This window comes from Macrosteles quadrilineatus, unplaced genomic scaffold (genome assembly GCF_028750875.1).
Source record: "Macrosteles quadrilineatus isolate MER2022 unplaced genomic scaffold, UCM_ALF_1.0 Scaffold_9__3_contigs__length_116548681, whole genome shotgun sequence".
NCBI classification, from domain to species: Eukaryota; Metazoa; Arthropoda; class Insecta; order Hemiptera; family Cicadellidae; genus Macrosteles; species Macrosteles quadrilineatus.
Window position 1 is genome coordinate 9096853 of NW_026542602.1, and position 25018 is coordinate 9121870.

Genomic DNA, 25018 nt, shown 5'->3' on the forward strand with positions numbered 1-25018 from the left:
GACACGTTTGCTTATCTGGACGATGTAACTATTTGTGGTCGTAGCCAAGCAGAACACGATCAAAACCTACAGAGATTCATGGAAGCAACTAAAAAGTATAATCTTACCCTGAACAAAGAAAAATCTAAGTTTTCGTTGACCAGCATTCCAGTTCTGGGGTACATTGTAGAAAACATGTCCATGCGTCCTGATCCTGACCGCCTGCAATCACTCTTGAATTTCCCCGTTCCAACTGATAATGCAAGCCTTAAAAGAGCTCTTGGCATGTTGTCCTATTACGCAAAGTGGATTCCTAAATTCTCTGAAAAGGTTCATTGCCTTACTACAGTCAAATCATTCCCAGTAGGCAGTAAAGAAATATTGGCCTTTAAGACATTAAAAGAAGAAATAGCGAACTCCAGTATGTCTGCAGTTGAAGAGAATATTCCATTTACTGTAGAAACAGATGCATCTGAATCAGCTATAGCGGCTACCCTTTCACAAGCTGGAAGGCCAATATGTTTCTTTTCAAGAACCCTAACTAAGAGTGAACAACATCTACCTGCTGTGGAAAAAGAGGCCCTCGCAATATTCGATTCAATACAGAAATGGAGGCATTTCCTGATTGGAAGACGGTTTAAATTAATTACAGACCAGAAATCTGTGTCATATATGTTCAATCAGAAACACGCGGGAAAGGTTAAGAACAACAAGATTTTAAAGTGGCGATTGGAACTAGCACCTTTCTCTTATGACATAGTGTACCGTTCTGGCAAGGAAAACGTAGTAGCAGATGCATTTTCACGAGTTTCATCTTCCATCTCTTGTAGAGATTTCGAAAAACTCCGTAGAATTCATTGTGACATTGGGCATCCTGGAATAGTACGGATGGTTCATTTCTTAAAAAGTAAAAATCTCCCTTACTCTATCGAAGACGTCAGGCGAATGACCGCTTCATGCTCTGTTTGTGCGGAAGTGAAACCTCGGTTCTACCAAAAAACCCCATCAACACTCATCCATGCAATGGCTCCTTTCGAGAGTTAACATTGATTTTAAAGGGCCAATACCATCTGTGACAAGGAATAAATACATACTCACGGTTGTTGATGAGTTTTCAAGATATCCGTTTGCTATTCCTTGCTCGGACACATCAGCATCTTCTGTCATCAAAGCACTTACATCAATCTTCACCATCTTTGGTATGCCTGCTTTTGTCCACTCCGACCAAGGTTCTGCTTTCATGTCAAAAGAACTGAGTGATTTCTTACACTCTAAAGGAATCGCCACTAGCCGATCTTCACCTTATAACCCTCGAGGTAATTCTCAAGCTGAGCGATATAATGGAACGATTTGGAAGACTGTATCTCTTGTTCTAAGAAACAAGGGACTGAAGACAGAACAGTGGGAGTATGTTTTGCCAGAAGCTTTGCATTGTATACGCTCGTTACTATGTACAGCTACGAATGAGACCCCACATGAACGACTTTTCAAACACCAGAGACGATCATTTTATGGCACCTCTCAACCTCAATGGCTCATGAATCCAGGACCAGTATTAGTGAGAAGGCATGTAAGAAATAACAAATATGAACCTTTAGTGGAACAAGCTCAGCTGATAGAGGCTAATCCAGACTATGCTCGCATCAAGTATAGAGATGGTAGAGAGGCTCTGGTATCGGTGCGACATCTCGCTGTTCCTCCTGAAGCTATCCAACAAGAGGATGAGCCAGTGACTTCGGAAAATCCCAGTCAAGAACTAGATCCTGCTCTTCAAGACCTGAGACGTGAATCAAATCTGCTTCAACCTGAAATTGGGAACTCTATTCAATCTGAAATCGAAACATCCCCTCTGCATGAGACCGTGACCCCTACTTCTGTGAGGGATAACGAAGAAACAAACCTGCGTCGTTCCACTAGAGTCCGAAGACCTCCCACCTATCTAAGGGATTACATTTAAAAAAAAAAGATGGGGTGAATGTTATGTAATATGATTCCTTTTGTACTGTCAAATATTTATTCAGCTGTTTTATTTAAGACTGTTTATATGTAATGTTTACAGTTTTGTGCAATTCTCTCATGTAAAATGTAGCTGACTATTAAGTTGAATAAAACCATATAAATTTGGTTTCTAAACATTTCTTTTCATAACACTACTTAGTAAAGACTTGTACTGACATGTTCAACATGTAAATCTCAAATATCAACTAACATAATAGTAACCTTTTTCCTTCAAGTGTATACTTTGTTGACAGGACAAGCAACACACCTGCTACAAAGGCATAGCGCCAAAGGTCAGTTTGAGTACTCCAAGCTGCAGAATGAACACAAACACAAGCATCGGCCCAAGACTAATGACACGAGGGTGACCCGACCAGCCCCCGGGAGACCACCTGACCCGGTAAGGGCTCCGTCAGAGGCGGTGTTGATAGACTTTGGGGGCGCCCCCCCTCCAGCACCCGCACCGCCCCCAATGGGTCACAGTCCCGGCACGAGCTTGATAGATGAACCCATCGATGTGCCTGAGGATGGTAAGAATTCATATGGTTAAATGTTATAATCATAGCTCAGGCTATGAACACAGTTGCATGTCAGTTGGCATTCCTCTTTTGCCTTGGTTAGTCTGTGGCGTTTGATTATTGAATCTGCCCAGGCGTACCAGCTCGTGCATTAGCTTGATAGACAACCTCTTGATGTACCTTAAGATGGTTGGTAAAAACAGGTTTCATTTGGTTAAACATTATGCATAGTTGTAGACACAGATATCAATCTTTAGACCTTACCTACCTTAAAGTGTCAGATTATTATAAAATTAAATTTCTAGAAGCAAATGTTTTAGCCTTGCATGCTCTTTTCCACATTCTCCAAACAAGCATTAGGAATTAGTAGATGATACGCTAGAGTGCTCATCACCATTTTGACTTTTAAAATATTCACAGGCATAGAAGATGACTGCTGGAGCACCACAGATTCTTTTACTGGAACGGAAGAGAGAGGGTACGCAAACTACCAGAACAACACAACCGCAATGCCCGACCCCTTTGATACATCTCGGGTGTATCAACCAACCAACAGTCCATCACGTTACTACTCTCAAATCACCCCTGAGAACGTGACAATGCAACACTACTCCAACACGGACTTGGAGGAATCCCCAGTGAAGAAACTAGATCCCAAGTTCATTACTGAGCTGGAGAAACACCTTGGGCAGAAGGAAGCGAGCGCTAACACCCATAACACGTGGAACCACGTAGTAGCCAAGAGTGGCTCAGGAGAGTCGATCCCTGCGCTGGTGCCCCCACCGCAGTCGGGAGGGAGACTGCAGCGCAAGCCATCCAACGCAGCCGCCACACTACCAGCTGGCTCCCTAGTGCAGAACTCGTGGTCAACCAAGAGCGTCAACTTGAGGTCCGAGAGTAATCGGTATTCCCGAGCACAAAGTGTTTGTTTGCCTCAAAATTGGAATGTTACAGAACAGGTGGGTTCAAGAATTTCAATTGTTCTTGTTAGAAATCTTTTGAAACCCTATTAATTTGAAGGATTTAACCTAGGTTTTAAGGATTTTTGTTCAGATGGTAGGCTTACCTGAATGAGGAAAGAGTGTCTGGCACAAGAATCAAAAAAGCCTTACACTCGACAACAAAACTGTAATATTTCACTATCTCTAAACCTCTCTCTCTTCCTAACTCAAACCATCCTTGGTTGAAAATGCTGTTAGAGGAAAAGTGAAATATTCATATTTGTGTGTAACTGTGTATTGAGTAATGTCTTTTTGCATTTATTATTTAATTTCAGTTATTTTTTCCCCTTCTTTCTCCGTAATTTAAATAAAACTACATCTAATAACACTTGAAACATATGTTTAAACCTATACTGTTTTAACAAAGCGGTAAATACATACAAATAAAGGTAGTGGTGATTGATTTTGATTGGTCTTTAAAAACATCATCAGACCCAATAGGCAAACGACAAAATACATCTTTCTCTTCAACCTGTGTGTTTGCATTCATTACATTACGCTATGGGTTAGTTAAAAATATAAAAAGGAGTTACCTTAAAATTGGTAACTCCTAAGATTGCCATAGCAAAATTTGGATAAAAACCCAATTTTTTAGTGTACAAGTTTTAAGTGTAAACTGTGTATTTTCAGTATAAAACATACATCAAACTCATATGGCAAAATATTTAACTACATATCTAGCTAAATATTTATACATAGCAAACTTGACATTTATAAATGTTACATTCATTACAGTCATGTTTTAATTATTTTGAAATTTGAATCCCTGGTATAATTTGTTTACTAAATGTAAATAACCTTTTGTACCTGTAGCATTTATATTGTAACTGTAGAACATGTTAAAGGCTTTTGTCACAGGATAAGGTTAAGGGCGCTATTTGAAAATACAGTTGAGTCTCAGTTATCCGACCTTCGTTTATGCGACCTTCCGAATTATCCGACCTCCAACAGTCGGTTGGAACCGCCAGCACAAACATCTCCCGCGATCACGGAACCATCGCCAACATGTCCAACGCTCGCGGCGCGATCATCAACATATTACGCGGTCACGGCGTGATTGTCATCCCGCGATCATGGCACCATCGTTCAACATGTCCGACGTTCGCGGCGCGATAGTCAACGTCTCCCGCAATCACGGAACCTTCATCAACATGCCCGATTGCAGGGTGATCGTCAACAGCTCCTGCGATCACGGAACCATTGTCAACATGTCCAACGTTTGCGAAGCGAATGTCAACAGCTCCCGCGATCAGGGAACTATCGTCAACATGTCAGACGTTTCCTGGACTCATGTCAGACGACATGTCAGACAACATGTCAGACGCCAACTCATCCCGCGGTAACAGCTCCAGCGCAACAATGTTTTTGTCATTTTCTGTGTTATCCGAACTTTTTGTTAATCCAACCTTACTGCGGCCGGTTTAGGTCGTATAATCGAGATTCTACTGTATAGAAAAATGCACTATTTTATTCTGAGTGTTTCGTTAAACCAAGTTTTATTTTCTTTTAAACATAAATTATCCTGACACCTCCTATGGTTGGAAGAGGTCTACAATCACTAATTGATTTTTACATTTCAGGGTACAGGGTCGTCAAAAGATCTAAGGTATGGAAACTTGGCGGCGACTGGTGATGCGTTCGGGTCTTCACCCAGTGTAAATAGTGTTTCAAAGAACGTTAATTTTGATCAGACTCTTTCCGAGTCGTTAGTTAGTAAAATGTGGATTAGCCAGCAACAGAACGAACAGGGTACGAATAGTCAGCCTCAGAAGGAGCAGAGAACAAACTGTCAGTCGTACCAGTACGAACAGAGATCGAGCACTTTGCCTCACCAATACGACCCTGTAGATACATCGTGGAGCAATTATGCCCCTACACCGTCCTCACAGCCTAACTACGCATGTACGCCTTCTTCAAAGTCTAAATACGCCTCTACGCCTTCGTCACAGTCTAACTACGCTCCTACACCGTCCTCACAGTCTAACTACGCTCCTACACCGTCCTCACAGGCTAACTATGCCTATCCTTACTCAACGGTAAGTAAGCCTTGAGTTTTGTTATGTTAGTGACAAAAACAACTTGTTTTGTTATTTTTACCTTTTTTTGTAGTTACACAACATAAAATAATTAGTGTACGATCCCTTTTGGAATTTCTTTGTGTTTCATGTTTTGTTTTTTTCCTGGAAAATACTCTTATAACATTATAAGGGTTAACTTTTGTTTGGGGGAACTTTTTGTTCTTTTAAGGCCGTGAACGGCTTTAGTGCATTGGGTATAGTACGACGGCAACAATGACCGGTGTAACACTTCACCAGTAAGTAATGCACCTAGTAAGCATGCACTTATGCAGGGTATAACTATCATAAATTTTTTTGTAGGTCAGTCCCGGTGGTGATGAGATTAGAGTGAACAAAGTGCGCCAGGTGATGGCCCAGGCTGGAGCCGGCGTAGCTGAGGAGGAGTGTCTGGCGGCGCTACAGCAGCACCAGTGGGACACACAGCGGGCACTGCGCCAGCTCAAACTGGACTCTCTAACAAGGTAGAGACTCTTTAAAGTAGTGCTTTGTTGGTTTGGATCTCTTGAAGGTAGCCACGCCTCAAAGTAGTATTTTGACTCCTCATCGAAGTAGTGCCCTGTAAAATAGTAATACAGTCGAACCTCGTTAGTACAAACCTCGATAAAACAAATTCCTCAATAAGACGAATTTTTTTAAATCGCCTTGAAACTTTCATAAAGGTCAATGCTAAAAACACCTCTGTACACATAGTAATTAGGTTAAAAATCTCCATGAGACAAATTTGTTTGTGATATGGTTTAGGACTAATTAACCTCTCTATGCAACGAATATTCTTTTCACAAAACCTCTACTAGACGAATGCGACCTCTTTAAGACAAATTTCTCATGATCTTAACCTCCATAGTACGTAGTTTTCAAAACAAATAGAAGCTTGTCTCAACATGAAACTCCCCCACCCATCTCTCTCCCTTCCTTATTTTTTGTCTCAGAGCGAGGAAAAACCTCTATAAGACGAATAACAGTAGAATTAATTAAACCTTGATGAAACAAACCTCTTTATTAAGAATACCTCGATGATAAAAATTTTTCCCCTACCCCTTGAAGTTCGACTTATAGAGGTTCGACTGAATCACTATAAGGTAGATGCCGCGCAAAGAATTACAAGTGGAATTGCATGTACATGATATAAAAAAGTATTGTGAACCTGGAAGTATTTAGACTCTTTCATGTAACTACCAGTCAAGTTTAGAGACAGGCAGGAAGATAGAGGCCTTACAAATTTGTAATTTGACTGAACTTGCTTGTCTTTCTGATTTGAATTTCTTTTTAGGCCTAGCAAATTAGTTATTTGAATCTCTAACATGGTAGAGCAAGGCCTTGAGAACCAGTTCTTTGCCTCTCTAACAAGGTAAAGGTATTGTAAATCAGTAGTGCCACTCTTAACTACTTAGAGCCACAAAAGTGAATATTTTTTTTTATGTTCTGAACAGGAAAATACAACAAACAAATAAGTTACAACCAGTTGTTACAATTACTATCCAACCATTTTGGTGTAGTTGTTTTGTGCTGATGCAAGAAAATCATTTTTTTGTATAGTCATTGTTAAACACAACATCAAACTTCTAAATAAAAGTAAAGATTTCAAAACCTCGCTATGTTAAAAATTTAGATTTATTTGCATTTTCTCGGTTTCTGATAACTTGTATGTGTTCAGGCTAGGTTTGGCGTCAAGGCATCAATGTGAAGTCGCTCTCAACTCTTGCGACTGGAGTGTGGAGCGTGCTGCGTCTTACATCCTGGACACTGTGAAGAGCTAGCGACAAGTCAACTCTAGATAACAATGTACAACCTAGCTCGTACAAATACACAAACGCCTTTTAGTGTATTCAATGTTTTCTGTGATCAGTTGTCTTCTAAATCATCTCCACTGGATGAATGGCTGGCAAAAGTTTTCCTGTGAAACCTGAAAACTGTATGTTGTTTTTTATTCTTTTAAATGGTCGATACGGTTCAATTTTAGTACATGCATTGGGAAGGGAAAAAGTATTAAGTCAGCGTTGATACAGTTTTACTTTATTAGACTGAAACTTTAAGGATAAATATTTTTCCTTTGAAAAACTGTTTTACAGGGTGTGGAGGATGCTGGCCATGAAAGGCTCTGGATTTACTAGAGGTTTTTGAAAGTCTCTGAAAATTACAGATTTTTATTTAAAGAAATTCTGTCAGGGATCCTGTGGCTAAAACAAAGTGGTTAAAACGGTAATTTTATCTTTCCTTCCACAACAATTTTAAGCAACAATGGGGTAGTGATAAGGACTTGCCCAAGAACTACTTTAGCCCTGTAATAACACAAGTATTTAAAACAGGTGTTTATGCTGCAGTATAAAAAAAATCATTAAAGTAATTCAAAAAGGGTATGAACGTTAACCATTAGCAGTGGAGAAGTTTTGGTTAGTGTTTATTTAATTAGAATATGTTAATTGTTTAGGTTTTAGTTTATACATTTAATTTCTGGCTTTGTCAACATGGTTCTGCAAATTAAATATCATTTTTGGTGTTAAAAATTGATAAGTAAAAACAAACTGATTTGATTTGATCCAAAAGTTTAGTATTATAAGTAAAATAAAGATCTAAAATGTCCTCTTTTACCAAGTATTTTTTTTACATTTTATAAATAAATTTGTAGTTTGCCCAAGTACCTGAAACTAATTTGACTGTGGACTCTTGTTTTGAGGAAAACTAAGCATTAAATTTAGTTTGTAACTGGTAAGTTTATAATAGATCAGTTTGGGTGGAAACTTTCTAAATCGAAATACCATGACTTACTGAAGTAAATTATTCCCCTGTAAAATGGTGATCATGGTAAATTTTCAACAGGGGATAATACATTTAATTGCTAAAAGATTGTAACTTCTGCCTTTTAATAATAATTTCATAACACCAAATGCCTGATATTATTTTATAAATTAGCTTTATGGGATTTATAGTAAACAAGCTTAGTGACCAGTGTAGCTTGGTGTATCCTTTGTTTATTACTGGCATACAGTGTTGTTATGCTAAACATGTTCTTTTTCAAGCACAATATACTGTAGTTAGAGCCTATGTTTCAATCTAATTTAAACAAGTGTAATATCAATATGTATTGATTTTTTAACTTAAATTGTAATTTGTTTTTGTATATTTTGTATTTTATTAATTTTGTGTTTTATATTTTTAGTGTAAGTATTATTTTAGATTATTTAACATGATGGTCCTTTTTAGTATTTACAACATTACTCTTTGAGACTGTTTGCTTTATAAATATGTACAGTTTTAGATTACCTTCAAATGTAGGTATTATACCTAATTAAACGTATTACCAAATACCATAATAATATCATGGCTTTAAAAGTATTTATTTATACTATCCAACATGTTATATCAATATCATTAAGTGAAATAAACACTTTTAATAATTTTCAGTTATTACAGTCTTACATTTTTTTTCTTGAAGGTCGATATAGGTAAACTTGCAGACAAATAAGAATAATAAATAATTATTATAAACAGTGTTACATTTAGTTAAAAAATACCTACGTAATTATTGTTGGTAAACAATTTTTGTATTTTACCTTTGACTATTAATAAAACTTAAGTATCCAATAGTCAATGATTTGACATAGTAGGAAGACAAATTTCAGTTCTTAATTAATTGTTGGTTAATATCAAATCAATAAAAGGTTTAAATTACCTGTATCCGTCAAGTGATCCTGGTTTGTAGTTGATTGACTACAGCCGTTTCATGTTGTAAAAACACATCTTCAGGTCAAACGTATATACATTGATTTAATCCATGGAATGGTCGTCAAGGTTTAAAGTTCACAAAATTAAAGGTTTAAATTACCTGTATCCGTCAAGTGATCCTGGTTTGTAGTTGATTGACTACAGCCGTTTCATGTTGTAAAAACACATCTTCAGGTCAAACGTATATACATTGATTTAATCCATGGAATGGTCGTCAAGGTTTAAAGTTCACAAAAATAACACATACACGTACACGAAAACATTAAACATAAATTGGCCAACACAAAAGTACGAAAAACGCGCGATAGGCATCGGACACGTACGGCGCCGCTAGAAGTCATGACCTACCTTCTAGCGGCGCCGTACGTGTCCGATGCCTATCGCGCGTTTTTCGTATTTTTGTGTTGGCCAATTTATGTTTAATGTTTTCGTGTACGTGTATGTGTTATTTTTGTGAACTTTAAACCTTGACGACCATTCCATGGATTAAATCAATGTATATACGTTTGACCTGAAGATGTGTTTTTACAACATGAAACGGCTGTAGTCAATCAACTACAAACCAGGATCACTTGACGGATACAGGTAATTTAAACCTTTTATTGTTAAAATCAGTGATCCAGAGGCTATACCATAAAAATAATATCAAATATTTATTGTGTTGATTTTCTTATAATATAGGTTCATATAATATGGTTATGAATTAAAAAGGTTTTCACAAACAAATAATATAATTACCTCGATTAATTGGTCTCTTTGGTTTTCTCAGATTAAGAGGGTTCTACAGCAGCATGAATTTAAATTCAAGATGGCGGATTATATGGATGAAATATAGTTCGGGATTAAGCATGCCTCTATTGTACAAGCTCTCAACTTTTTAAAACTAATCTGTTTCTAATGATTGTTGTGCTTTTTGTGCTCTTAACATTTTAAAGCTTGCAATGGATGAGCGGAAATTAATTTTTAACTATTATTTAGAAGTTAAGACTACATGTAAAAAAGGATAACTTATGGATTTTCAAAATTATTTTTTAAATACTTAAGGAAACAATTATAAAGTTTCAGTTCATCCAGTGCATAGTTTGGATCTTTGTGAATATTTTACAGTTCATTTCAACTGAATACAGACCTATAAATAATGCCACGAGGTTCTTTTTTGTAGGACCATGTTTATGTGGTAACCAGCCGCGGGTGAAACCCTCTTAATTTTACCAACATCATTCATTATATATCTTTTTAATCGTTTACTTTTTTTATCTATCGACATAAATGACAGGTACTTACACAGGGTACTTTGTTATAGATTATTTCAATGGGGTGTTAATTAATAATATTATTTCAGTTATATGAAATATTCTTGTATGTCATTTATCAATGCAATGTACTAAGAATTAGTTATACATAATATACAAACCATTGATATACTTTCTATGTTACATTAATGAGTTGGAAAGAACATGTTATAATGATTAAATATGTTGATAAATTGTAAATAAACAATCAAAAGGTAAATTTGTTAGATTTTTATTGATTACCAGTATCCTCTTTAGTGAGTTTCCTAAATGTTTAACTTAAGTCTGTTAATTAATTATTGTAGATGACCTCACTGGATTTGATATAATGGGGTAGCAAATTTGTTTAACACATATCTATGTTTAAACACTGATCTATTCTATCACTAAATACCGGATAACAAAAACAGGTCATTTCACACTAGTGTAGCAAAGAATTTTGCACCCTCACATTCTGTGAAGGCTTTTTATTTTAACAAAAACATATTTACAGCTGGTCCATACTGAGGGAATAACTAGGCCTACTTCAAAATCAAAACAGCCAATGGTGAAACTCTGGTATTGAACAATTTAGCAAATACACAGCCTGTGTATTTGCAAACACAGCATCAAGGCAGGTGATTAACTGTAATTAGCTGGGAAGTGAGAGCATTATATACTAATTGTCGAGTAAGATTTATATAATTTAAATGGAGCAATGTATGGTGATAATATTTACCTAGATGAACCATTATGGCAGTTAGGCCTAATCTATAAGTATAAAAGAGGATGTTTGTATATATATTTGTTTGTTTGTTTGGCAGTGATAAACTCAGACACCGCTGAACCGATTGCCGCGAAACTTGGTACATACGTGTAGAATGTCATGGAATAGGTTTATACACCATCAATTTCGTGATCCGTCCAATCGGCTCCGCCCCAGTGGCTCTGGAGTTTCCCATGTTAACCTTATGAGAAATGGAATTAATGAATCCTAACAGCTTTTTCAATTAAACAAGTTGGTTCTGTTCTATGATGTTCAATAGCATTAAAGTTACAAGGATTACCAACAGGGTGCAGCACTATTATTTCTTTTACATTTATGACAACAGCTAATTTTCAACCAAAAGGTGAGTGAGCGTAGCGAACGAACTTCAACCTGGAGGCGAGTTAGCGTAGCGAACGAGCTAACCTGAAGGCAAGTGAGCGTAGCGAACGAGCTAACCTGAAGGCAAGTGAGCGCAGCGAACGAGCTCCAACCTAGGAGGATTAAACATTAAGGAGAGGGCACGCGAATAGGAATACACATATTGCGGTGAAGCCAGCTTTAGCAGAAAACTAGAGGGGCACGCGGAGCCGTAGAGTGGCAAAAAGCCGCGGCTATAGCATGGGAGAGATAGGGAAAAACGCGACGCGCGCTGTTTCGAATTAAAATTGTCGCTAAACTAAAACACCTGTGTTATTCACCGATGGCATTCTTAAAGTAAATTAAATTTCCTATCGAACGCTGTCAACCATTTCTATAAAAACTATTGTTTATTATTTATTACTGAAGATAAATTTGAAAGAATTGGCCTGGACTTTGAACATATCATTACTTTAATAACGTTTTTGAAAAAAATATGATGTATCTATACAAATTAACAATTTATTCGTATTCCTTAATAGTTTCGCGAAATAAAAAATATATATTTACCTATATTTAAGAGTGGTATTTAGAAAAATAATTACAATAAATCTTTTTTTATTTTTTCCAGTTTATAAAACAATCTTACTAATTATAGGTTAAAATGAAAAATTTTATTCGGGTGGTGAAATACATTTTAAATTTGCATTTTTCATGGTTCTCTCGATTTGTTAATACCATGTTTTACTAGTTTTAAGAGATTTATGTGCTAGGCAGGTGATTTTAAATAGCTAAAGTTAAGAAAAAATGTAAAGCCGCTCTAACTTTTTTTACACCAACAGCCGTTACAATTAAATTACAAACATAAAAAGTAAAACAATTTCTTGGCAATCAAATTCTAGATTTTTTAATATCATATTGAACTATATTTGATCTGTTTGCCCAAATAAACTTCAAGTAAATAGTGTAAAATGTTCAACAATCATCGCGTCTTCTGACGCCAAAGTGCGTTTATCATTCTTTTAAAGGATTTAAACTTATTTTATATTCTAATATTATGGTTAGAATTTAAGTTTTTAATTTTCGTAGCATGATGTAGTCTAAGTTTTAAATAGTTAATTGATATTTCTGTTACCAAATCTCCCACTCCCAGTAACCCATACAACGCAGTATGAGAGGGGGAGCGGGAGAGTAGCGCTACCTCTCCCCCTCCCCAGTACGGTGGCTTCAACGAAACTACAGCGTGTCCTCTCCTTAATGTTTAATCCTCCTAGGCTCCAACCTAAAGGTGAGTGAGCGTAGCGAACGAACTTCAACCAGGACGTGATTGAGCCATGCGAACGAGATCATCTTGAAAATTAAGAATTTAAACGGGGCTAAGCCCGCGTGATTATAAATAGTCAAAGGCAAGACAACGTCTGCCGGGTTCAGCTAGTTGGATATAAATGCAAACATGGTAAAAGCGTAGGTAGGCTACTGATAAGCTAACTAGCCATCTTGTTATTAATTATTGATTGTAGTACTTAAAAGTAATGTTCTACCCAAGAATACTGCAAAATTTGCTTTTCCAAGAGTCTTAGGTAGAATATTACTTTAATTACTTCATAGTACAAAACATTTAGGATTTAACTAAGAGCTCTCCATGGAATGAGTCAAGATAGATTTAAGTTATAAAGTCTATGTTAGGAGGGAGGTATCATTTAACCTTCTTTAATTAATAGCCAAGATCACTGTTTGTAGTCAAAATGGGTTAAAATTGAAGCTCTGCTGGGGGTAACTATAGACTAGGAATTCTGTTTGATTGAAGAATCGTTGTAATTTTCCTTCTTAAATTGTGAAAATAAGTGAATCAATGAATCAATATTTATTTTTAAACACACTTTTGTTTCTAAGGTTGTCACACTACATGTAAAAACTAACTGGATAGATCATTTAAAGGTATATAATTGCAAACTCAGAAATAAGTAGAATATAAAAATTTATTTTTCAGAAATAAATACATGTAAGTCTGTACACTGGACACTATGATGAAGACGTTAGAAAGGAATGAGATGGTGCTTTGGGTGATTTACAAATTAAAAGGTTGTTTGGGCAGGTGGGGGAGGGGCGGGTGCTGGATGAATCACATTTCCAGTGGGCTGGAATCCGTTCTCATCGGCAACGTAGTTAACCTATTAACAAAAAATTAAAATAATTAAACAAATTTTTGAAGTTGAGGTAATATTGATGAACACATATTTATGGTGTTTTAAAATTTGCAAATAAATTAAAGTTTTGCCTTAAATAGCTTCTATCTAACCAACCCCCAGCATAAGATATTTGAATATTTTGTTGTAATCATAATCATTTGTAAAAATTTAAAAAAATAAAAATTTGAAAATTTAATTAAATTAGGCTAATGGACAGAGAGAACAACAAAGTAAAAGAGCTCTTTAAGCATTTAATCTGACAGAGTAAGTCCTCATAACATCTAAACAAACCCATAAAGAAAAACAAGAGAGGGTTTTAATAATTTATCCCTATCACTGGCCTTAAGATAATATTAATGCTACAATGTAACTGGGTTTATCCCATTTTGCAGCATCAAAATAAAAAAGACCCATAAATTATTTATGTTACTGATATTACATTAGGAATTTTCAATAATTTCTGTTTATAATGTATGAAGCTAATAAATAACAAGTGTGGTTTGTATTATTTTATTAAGTCTTTTTGAAATTCAACAATAGTTTTTTTGTAATTGATGATCCTAAACCCTTTTTGGGAGGGGTCCAAATCCATTAAATTTATGCGGAAATGTTGGGATCCCTTTGCACCGAAGTCTGGATGCACAAGACTAGCAACATGCCCAACATTCTATACCAGCACAAGCCCAAAATTCAACCATCATTAAGCGCGTAAAGTGACTCTTTTCGATCGAGGCGAAGCCAAGATCGGAAAATAAGCCAGGGTTGAAAAGACACTTATTGTTGCCCGTGTGATGAACTATATTTTCGTCATATTGCACCATTATTTAAGTAAACTAAGGTACAAATCAATTAGTATATTTCATCACTAGGGCCTAAAGTGACTCTTTTTGACCCGAGGTCAAGTTTCAGGATCGAGGCGAAGCCGAGATCGGAAAATGAGCGAGGGTTAAAAAGTACGACGGCGCTGAAGGGCCACCAACTGTTAAAAAAATTTTGTCTTAATCTCTGAGTTAAAACTTAGAATTCTGAGTTTAAAGTCAGAATATAACAAGTGGGCGTTCCACTCTGAGATTAAAGTCAGAATTCAACTAGTGGGCGTTCCCCTCTGATATTAAAGTCAGAATTTAACAAGTGGGCGTTCCTCTCTGTGAAAGGAGTTAGAATTCTGAGATTAAAGTCAGAATTGAATTGTGGGCGTTCCTCTCTGAGAAAAAAAGTCAGAATATAACTAGTGGGCGTTCAACTCTTAAGTCAGAATTGAACTGTGGGCGTTCCTCTCTTATTGCAACGATATTATCAGCATATCGATGCTATCATCCCTACAATCTTAGACAAAATAAATAATATAAATTTCATTTCTGTTGTCTATTCTACTGTGTTCTACTTGCAACGTTGCCAATTCTACCAGGCCGCGGCCTGGAGTTAAAGGTGGCCGTAAGAAGAGTAGAGTAGTATAGACTAGATAGAGTTAAGTCCAATTCTTACGCTAATCTCAGAGATAAACGCCCACAATTCAATTCTGACTTAAATCTCAGAATTCTAACTCCTTTCACAGAGAGGAACGCCCACTTGTTAAATTCTGACTTTAATCTCAGAGGGGAACGCCCACTAGTTGAATTCTGACTTTAATCTCAGAGTGGAACGCCCACTTGTTATATTCTTACTTTAAACTCAGAATTCTATGTTTTTTCTCAGAGATTAAGAAAAATATTTTTTTATAGTTGGTGGCCCTTCAGCGCCGTCGTAAAAAAGACACTTTTTTCCCGAGTGGTGAACTATATTTTTCGTCATATCGCATTATTAATTAACAAACTAAACTGGAAAACGAAACAATTTATATGTAAAGATAACCTCTCAAAACGACTTCCAGTTTGTTTTCAATTCTGCTAATACAAATAAGCAGCTGTTTAGTAAGTGATTCAATCACTTCGTCTATTAAGATTGTGTTACAGTACATTATACCCTCGATAGGTCGAGCGATCGACAGCTATAGGCTAAAATCTTGCTTAATAAATCAATCGATAAATAATTTTGATCGATAAGATTGCCACAATCGAAAGTTACAACTGTTTTAAACAGCTAATTTTTACTCCCTAGAGACTAAAAATGATGTTTACTCCCTAGAGATTAAAAATTATACTTTAGACCCGCAACGCATGTATTAAAACCTGCTTTTTTACTGCAGTATGACGAAAATGATATTATCCTACATCAAGCCATGGAATGTTTTAATTGCTTTTACCCAAGGGTATCTATTAAACGTTTACTCAACTGTGGAAAACACTTAACCAGACGTAAACAACAGCCAAGGGCCAGTCGTTGTTTACCCTAGGAAGATAAATCATCTGTAATCTGTTTATATTTTCTACCCTTCACTATAATGTGGGTGGAATATCCAAGTTGTTATCTTACTTTGCTTCACTCATCACCCGCTATAAAAATAAAGTGTACTTTGAACATATTTTTTTATCAATTGTTTCGTATTTGTGAATTTAGTGAGAGGATTTCTTTAACGATCTGAGAAGTCTGAAACTTAACGTTTGATGTTAAGAACGTATTAAGAATCGCCAATTATGTACCATTGTTCTAGGTAATTTTGTAGGGAGACGGTAATTTGATATTGGAACAATTTAAATAGACACAATTAAATCGGCTTCCAAAAGTTATAGTGCTTTTTAATCGTCTGGGTTTTTAGCCCCGTAACTTGATTTGAAAACAGGTACCGGTAGACTTGTTACCGTTTTACCGATACTTAGAATTTATTGTATACTACCGATACAATAGCAATAAATCACGATTATCTATCATGGAAGATTTTATCTGAACGCCATTGACTTAAACAAATATAAAAATGAGTTTTAGCTTGTTTCAGACACTTTTTATCAGGTCCTATTGATATTTACATGATTTACATAATTCCCATGAAAATAGTTTTTACTAATTATACGTTCTGAACTAAATGTTACTAATATTACCAGTTTTAAGTTGTAAATGTTAAATCAACAAATTTGCGTTTGGAAATTGGAAATCGCAACGTAATAACTTTTTACGACAACCTGAATTGGATTACAAGCAACTATTAGTAAACACCATTTTATAGACAAAGGAAAATAGTGCATCTGTAAAAACAATGATTGGCGACTTTGGAGCCATTTTTGTAATTGATTTAGTCCTAGAAAAGTGAAATTAGTACTGTATACTCAAAGTAAAAACCAACCCCCTTCAAGTATTTGTTGTGAAAAATTACTTTGATAGGGTAATTAAATTGTCTGTATCTGTATCCGAATGGTCGTATTGCTCACCTAATCTGGTTCTGACTCGACCAGAAGAAAGATCGAATCTGGATCTAGACAACTTAAGAAATTTTGCTATGCATTGTTCGATTCAACAAAAGGCCGACTTGTAACAATACCAAGGTGTATAACATTTTCTTTTCAGAAACGTGAAATGGCAGTGGTGTAGATAAACAGAAACAATTCAAATTAAATGATGCTAGCGAGTGCTAGATCTAACGAAAGGTGAACGTCAGATGGTAACAAGACCAGGGTAAGGCCGTTTATTTATGTTATCATACCTGCACACGCTTGCCATCGGGGTCGTTGTAGGAGTAGCTGCCCGTGTAGACGAGGACGTGTCCCTTACCATCAGCTCTGGGCTTCAGTTGACCATACTCTTGGCGAACCTGACCGTCGGAGCCCTGCACACTGTGGAGTAAAGAACACAGATAAGAAATCACAAAAACAAAAGCATAGATAATAAAACATACGCCCTGGAACAGCTGAAGCCAATTTTATTTTTTGTTCCGTCCGGTGCACTGTAGAGGTCGTGTTTTGTTTACAATTTGTTTCTTGTAATTTCAGTGATTTAAAACCACGTTTAACCAAATAAAACGAGTTAACCATGAACAATAACTCGTCCCCTAGTTATATAGCCAAACAGTAAAGCACAAATCACGAAATTAACCATAAATTAATAGAAACAAAATTTAGTTGTCACTAGTGGTCAGTGTCACCGGACATGAACTAGACACGAAAAATGAGCTTCAAAATTTGGGATGAGAAGTCTACTTGTGTTGTTAGTCTATGGCAAAAGTGAGTTAAGGATTTTTATAAATCCCTAAGTTAGCACGAGCAATATTTTACTGGGGTTTTTCTTGACATAAATTAAACATATTGATATTTAACTGAGATAGCTTGGATCTCAGTTGTATATAGTTCTGTAGCGCGCGATCAAAAAAAATTGTAAAAACAAAAATTTGACCTTGTTAGTTATTTATCATACCATATTATTATTAATTAGATAGCATAGTTATAAATAAAATTTGTATATATACTTTTTTCTTACTAAGAAATTACTTCAAGAAATTGATTAGAGGATTCAAAATTGAATGATCTTCACTACGATTATCTTATATTTTAGTAGCTAGTGCAGTTATTAAACTGTTCAAGTTTGCAATTAAGGTTTTACTTTTTAATTAATTTGGGTTCAATATATCTTAAAAAATAAATTGATTGTTGTATTCACACACATTTTGTTGGCTCGCACCTAATTGTTCAAATACAATCAATTTTACTTAAACATTGTTTACTTTGTATATTTCATTACTGCGTACATTAATGTGCATCAGGCTTATGTAGGCCTATACAATTCATACTTGGCTTAAAATACCTACTTTGTATGGTCGCCATTTCATTGAAAAGTATTTAAAAAGGGAAAGTAATATTAATGATGTATCTTAGAAAATGTTTATTTGTTAAAAGAATAAACACAACATGTCTAAAAGTATCACACTAATGTCTGTGAGCAGTGGATAATATTTGTGAATACTTTAATTAAATATTTAACGTCTCAAAAAACAAGTAGCTCTTTTATCACAACTAGTATCAAAAGTGATCCAAAACTAAAATATCTATGTTATTTTAAATTGTATATTCTCAAAATCCTGGTGGGAAGCTAACCACAATAGTTTTTACACACTTGAATGATTATAGTTATCTTTGATTATTGAAAGGAGTAGACATCATATTTCTTTGCTTAAAAGTTGTACAGTTTGTCGTTTAATGAAAATCAACGTAACCTAACCAAGCCACGGACAGATTGCAGATGGGAATTACTGGTATTTATCGAATGCGCCAACGTTTTAACCAAGCAAATTGAAAGAATAACGTATTGTTAATTAGACAATCCGTTATTTCACATCGTATATCACACAAAAATTAAGGGAATAAATGCGAATTTTTGCCGTAGCGCACTCAGTGTCTAACCAAAGTAAATTCTATTTGAAAAATTGGCTACAGCTGGCACATATAGATTGGATAACTACTCCTGTAATAAGTCAATGGTATACCTGTAACTGAACTGGCCGGCGTCGTCCTGAAGATGCGTCCTTTGGACAATCTGAGCGACAGGGTGGGTAGCCTGGAGCTGACTGAACTGCGGGCGGGCGTACGCCACAGCCACGAGGACCAGGAGGAGAGCGACGCAGGAGTTCATGACTAGAGACCCAGGATCGAGAATGGACACCCGGAGAATGCGAGAGCTTAAATACTGCTGTGGTAGACTCCCGGCGGATGGCCATGACTGTGTGTCGCCCGTCGTCCCCTGAGGCTCGGGAATACCGGGGACTCAGCCCCAGTGGTCCTGGGGTGAAGATGGAATGGGAGGAACTGAGGGTCGAGGTTGTCATGAGAAAACAAAGGGTGTTGAAAATCCTACGGAGTGATGTGTTTTAAAAAATTGCACAAACCTCGATACACTTTTCATGTATAGAAAGGATTTTCTTAACATTTTGTTACGGTATGCGTTGTTTTAAAACTCCAACATTCTTTGCTCATTTTTGGTGGTATTGAGAAGATTTTTAGTAGTGAGTTTATGTTATTTAAAATGTATTTGAGGACATTTTTGATCACGATAAGTGAAATATAAACGGTATCCGCAATCTGACACATACTTTCTCCTATAAGCTTGTCAACAACCTTTAATTAACAACCGTAATTCATGAAGCAATGGGGGGCTGTACTGTTTTCTTTAGAATCATAAGGACCATAACAGAATAATTTTGATCAAAACCAGCTTTTCTCCAAAATCCGATAATGTTGTTATTTTATGGTTTTTATGGGAAAATAACACAAGTTACAATAACGTATTTGTAGCTGGAATCTGAACCCGTCCTAAAGTGAGAAGTATCAAAAACATAGATTAGGACACAAACCCAGTAAAAGCTGGAACACCATAAAAGAAAATCCACGCCTAACTAGATTTTTGAGTTTGGAAAGGATCGATGAAATTGAGTGACACAAGTGGGTATATTTTACATGTTTACTGTCCAAGGACTTTATAGTAAACGTGCATCCAAAACCGTTGTTTGGACATTGTTTAGCAGTTAAACACTTTACTTATAACTTTGTCTATTTTTTACGTGGAACTTTAAACTTAAGGATATGACTGCTTGTCCCCCCTAAACACCCCTTGAAAGGTGGGTTGAAGGTGGGTTGATTAACGTCGCTGAATAGGTGAAACCTATCTTAACGTATTTCTGGTACAATAATGTTATATGATATTACAAAAATTTTACTCTAAGCGAGTATCATAAATTGCGTAACTTTGCCTATTGATTACATTGGTGCTAAAGAAAGACAATGCTGAAACATCAAAAAATAACGAACCTCTTACAGTGTATAATAAACATTAAGGCTTAGTTCGTTTAAAAGTTTTATCATAACATTCATATTCACACTTTAAATGCCCGCAAGTGCTTTTTTGTTTGATTTATAACCTGGAAAAGCATTCTAAACACGCGCGTATGGCAGACATGAGGGGGTTTGATGTGTAATTTAAATGCCCACATGCAGCAGACCTATAAACCTAGCAAGTTTTGGTTGGTTTTTAAAAATCACATCCTAAAATCTTTTACCTACAACAGTTTTTTTAACATGCCTTTTCAATTCAATTTTCAGTATCGAAAAGATCCACTTGGTGCCGCATTGTTTACTTACTTTACAGCACAAGTGTGGCAAAGTAACGGACCAATGGTGTTCAAGAGTTGAGAGAAAAGAAGTAAAATTGTTATGTTTCGGACCCCAGTTTATCAGCTAATATAAGGCTAGTTCAATTATTAAGTTCCGCTGGAAACTCGCACATTCTTTCCTTCATTCTCCTAACAGTTGCAGGAAGGTTTATTACATTGAATGATTTTAAAAATGACAGACAATTCTTGTGATATATACGAAATATAAGTAAAGGCATATCGTACACTCAGACCCGCCACACCACACAGCCTTAAATAAATTCCGTCGGACTTTTTATTACTTCATTATTATTTTATTACTAGGATGAGTGGCACGATCTTGTAGTCTTGTTAGTAACTAAGGCCAACTTATTTCTTAGACACAACTGTTAATTAATAGCCTATACAGCTAATGGCAACTAAGGGACCCTACAGTTTATAGTGGAATACGAACAACATTTTTGCCATGGTTAAACTTCTTCACATGTAGGCTAGTTTAATGTAACTGCGTACGGCGCAGCGCCGCGCTGCCCCCAGTCGCCGTGGGATAAAAACAAATGTATTACTCTTAGGATGTATCACCGACTCCTACAGATTCAGTAATACATATGATGAAATTTTAACTATCAAGAGAATATCTAATGACCGAGCTTTTATTTTGAATTATCGAACCTTTTTTTATTCACCATGTATTATGTTTCTATCTTTGAACTACCAAGAGTAGACTGTATGCGGATGTTAGGTGTGCGGCGTAACGTTTTCACCAAAATGTCGGGTTTCCTTGTTTTAAATTTACTAGTTGTTCTGCACGTGCTTCGCAACGGGACAAGAATACTTAAGACAATACTGTAGGTCACTAAATTTACTGTAAAATCCAGGTACACACACTTACCATAGAAATTATACAGTCAAATCTCAACCGTACTTTCTTGCTATTTTTAATTAATCTCTTCTGCATTTACACTAAACTGTGAGGCAGAATCAAATTAATAACATTATTGTAATGTAAACATCCATATTGAGAATCAAAAGATAACGTAGAGAAAAATTAAAAATACAAACTATAAATAAAAACTCCCGCCGCAGCAACCCTGCAGACTCAACTATTTTCCATTTGCCTGATTTGATTTTCAATTCAACCTATTTCAATAACATAAGGAATAACAAGTACCTTGGTTTGCTGCTACAGGGAGGGTAAAAAAGTGCGTTCTTTAGTAAAATATTTATAGCTTGGTGTAAAATAAATAAATTTGCCAAGTTTGATCATAATATCGCCTTAAACAAGCAAACTACAACAGTTAACTTATTCTCTATAAGAAATAAAATGAGAATAACTAATAACCTTAACTAAAAACCGTACAAAACACTTCAAAATACTATAGTTATTTGTGTAACTAGTGGGCAAAGGCCTTTTGCACTCGTGTTACACATTATATTTTTCCTACAGTCACTATAAAGCATATAAATAATTAGTCCTTCAAACACTATACAACACGATTTTAGGTTCAGCTGGCAACACAAATAGGTGCCCTAGAGAAAGTAGTACTCGCTCCGGGTCACCGGAATTTTATCCCCCTGGAATTTTACCCCCTGGGCAAAGCTGACGTCACTATGACGTAGTAACCAGAGTGGCCAAAAAGTTGTTCGCGGCCGGAATTTTACCCCCGCGGATTTGGAAGTCTAATGAAAATAGTCAGAGCGTGATTAATTAGATTAGCGATAAAAACCGGAATTTTACCCCCTGTCCATATAACTAGCATTTAGACAACTAAAGATATACGGGCCGGATTTTTACCCCCGGATTTTTACCCCCCGGAATTTTACCCCCTAGCCCATTTTAGAAATTGAATGATTGATTTTCTTATTTCTGTTTTTAATTAATTGTAAACATTTCATTATTTAGTAGCCTATCTTTATTTATTTATTTTATAATCTGAACTAAGTAAACAGAATTCGCTGTTTTATTTTGATCATACTAACCAACAGTTGGCTTTTAAAGATCGAATCCTGATACTCGAATCTCAAAATTAAAAATAAAAACCTGATCGATTAGTTAATGTTACAAATAAATTAAAGATAGGCTACTTAATAATAAAATGTTTACTATTAAATAAAAACTGAATGAAGATAATTAATAATCATTCTCACTAATTTATATATCTAGCCAGGGGGTAAAATTCCGGGGGTAAAAATCCGGGAGGTAAAATTCCGGGGGTTATAATCCGGGGGTAGAAATCTGGGGGGTAAAATTCCGGGGTAAAATTCCGGGGATAAAAATCCGGGCCGTTTCATTCTAGGTTTTTAGCGAATTTCCCATATAGGGAATAAGCTTTTACCGTAGGTCTCATGGTAAGACCTAGACCCGGGACCGATTTACTTTTTCGTTTTGAGGTCCTCAGAGACCAAAAACACCATCCGTTCAAATTCATATATATATATTTATATATGTGTCCGTTAGCGCGATAACTCGAGCAAAAATTATCCGATTTTGATGAAATTTGGTACAAACGTGTAAACCTACGTTTATTTGAACGAGTTCACGAAGCAGCATAATCGGACCATGGGAACAGGGGTTTATGGGGGGTTTTATGGGGTAAAAATGGGTTTTCCCATTTTTTACCCTAAAAACAAAAGATTTTGCAATTTCTTTCTGAACCATTTTGTAGAGCTTAAAAAAATAAATAATTTAGTATATTGAAGCGCTGTTGTATGCCTAATGGTCACGGAGAAAATAAAAAAAAGTGTAATTTAAAATTCCCATGTTATTCTTATGGAGAAAATGAAAACTGTTGTAGTTTACTTGTTTATGGATATATATTGATAAAATTTGGCAAATTTATTTATTTTATCCTATACTATTGACATATGGTCAAAAAACACTTTTTACCTTCCCCGTAGCAGCAAACCTAAGCACTTGTTAAATCTAATGTTATTTAAATTGGGAATAAATATGTCTTATTTATGGAAATATTTTAGTAAAAATGTAATCAGACAAGTTGAAATTCGCTTAGTCTGCAGGTTTGCTGCGGCGGGGGTATATTATAATTTGATGTGTTCTGATTAAACTCACAACCGTGAAAATATATGTTTAATTCCGCGTTTAATCCATCGAGCTGATGTCGCGAAACTCAAAAGTTCGTGACCGGAATTTTACCCCCTGGTTTGTGACGTTACGTGTGCCCAGGGGAGGGGGTAAAATTCCAGGGGAATAAAAATCCGCTACCCCCCCGCTCCGTATCACTCTACTATTTTTCCTCGGCAAGAAATGTCCTCCGCTTTTGAGAATATAGTTCCGAATGTTTTTGTAATTTGAAGTGGTTTCCGCGCCTAAAAAAATGCTTTGAAGGTATTTTCTTGTTTATTAAGATCGTAGGAATGTTTTAAAAACTTTTAAAAGAAAAGTCCAGAAAGTTCAAAAATACCGAAACGATAAACACGAAATGACAAGTTAAATTGTAGTTATAATAGTCAATCAGCTGCTCATAGTATTATTATCTTTAAGTGTTGCCAACCTATTTCCAAGCGTACATGGATTACGTGCATAATAGAACCACGCTGTTCTGTGTTGTTTCGTTGGAATCCTGATGTGCGGCAAAGTATAAACCGTACGACAAAGTATAAACCGTACGGCAAAGTATAAATATGCAGCAATTAGTTGCTTTCTGTACTATAAACAGTACAAGGAAGCCAACTTTGTCGGGTGACTGTAGGCAAAATTATTTTTTTAAGCTTTTCAAAGTGGTTTGGAGAGAAATTGGGAAATTTTAAGTTTGAAGGTCAAGAATGAGAAAACCAAATTTTTACCTCTAGATCCCATGGTCCGATCAAGCTGGTTCGTGAACTCGATCCTAAAAACGTTGGATTACACATTTGTACCAAATTTAATCGAAATCGAATAATTTTTGCTCGATTTATCGTGCTAATTGATATATATTGTACACGTGTCCGTTAGCACGATAGTTCGAGCAAAAATTACTCGATTTCGATGAAATTTTGTACAAACGTATAAACCTACCACACACATATATATAAACATAAATGCGAGGTGAGTTGGGGGTGTTATTGATATATAAATAAAAAACGTGTTATTAATTCCCTAACAAACGATACCATGTTCAAAGTATCGGAT

At 35.8% G+C, this 25018-nt stretch overlaps 2 protein-coding genes across 4 annotated transcripts in view; one reads left to right on the plus strand and one right to left on the minus strand.

The window, feature by feature from the left end:
• LOC129002357 (activated Cdc42 kinase Ack-like) overlaps positions 1-8952 on the plus strand; it is a 42576-nt gene extending 33624 nt beyond the window's left edge. For 2 of the 3 annotated variants that reach the window (XM_054430093.1, XM_054430094.1), the window contains 5 exons: positions 2232-2507; positions 2916-3454; positions 5077-5532; positions 5875-6035; positions 7229-8951. In XM_054430093.1, coding sequence (XP_054286068.1) covers positions 2232-2507; positions 2916-3454; positions 5077-5532; positions 5875-6035; positions 7229-7331 — 1535 coding nt within the window. In that variant the 3' untranslated portion in view covers positions 7332-8951. Of the gene's footprint in view, positions 1-2231; positions 2508-2915; positions 3455-5076; positions 5533-5874; positions 6036-7228 lie in introns of all 3 variants that reach the window. The other variant, XM_054430092.1, reaches the window with a different exon arrangement.
• A 4817-nt stretch (positions 8953-13769) lies between these two features.
• Positions 13770-19376, minus strand: LOC129002352 (endocuticle structural glycoprotein ABD-5-like). The gene is made up of 3 exons (XM_054430088.1): positions 19231-19376; positions 17458-17587; positions 13770-13865 (listed from the first exon to the last, which is right to left on the minus strand). The coding sequence occupies exons 1-3, from the start codon at positions 19374-19376 to the stop codon at positions 13770-13772; spliced, it is 372 nt and encodes a 123-aa protein (XP_054286063.1).
• Between the last annotated feature and the right edge of the window lie 5642 nt (positions 19377-25018).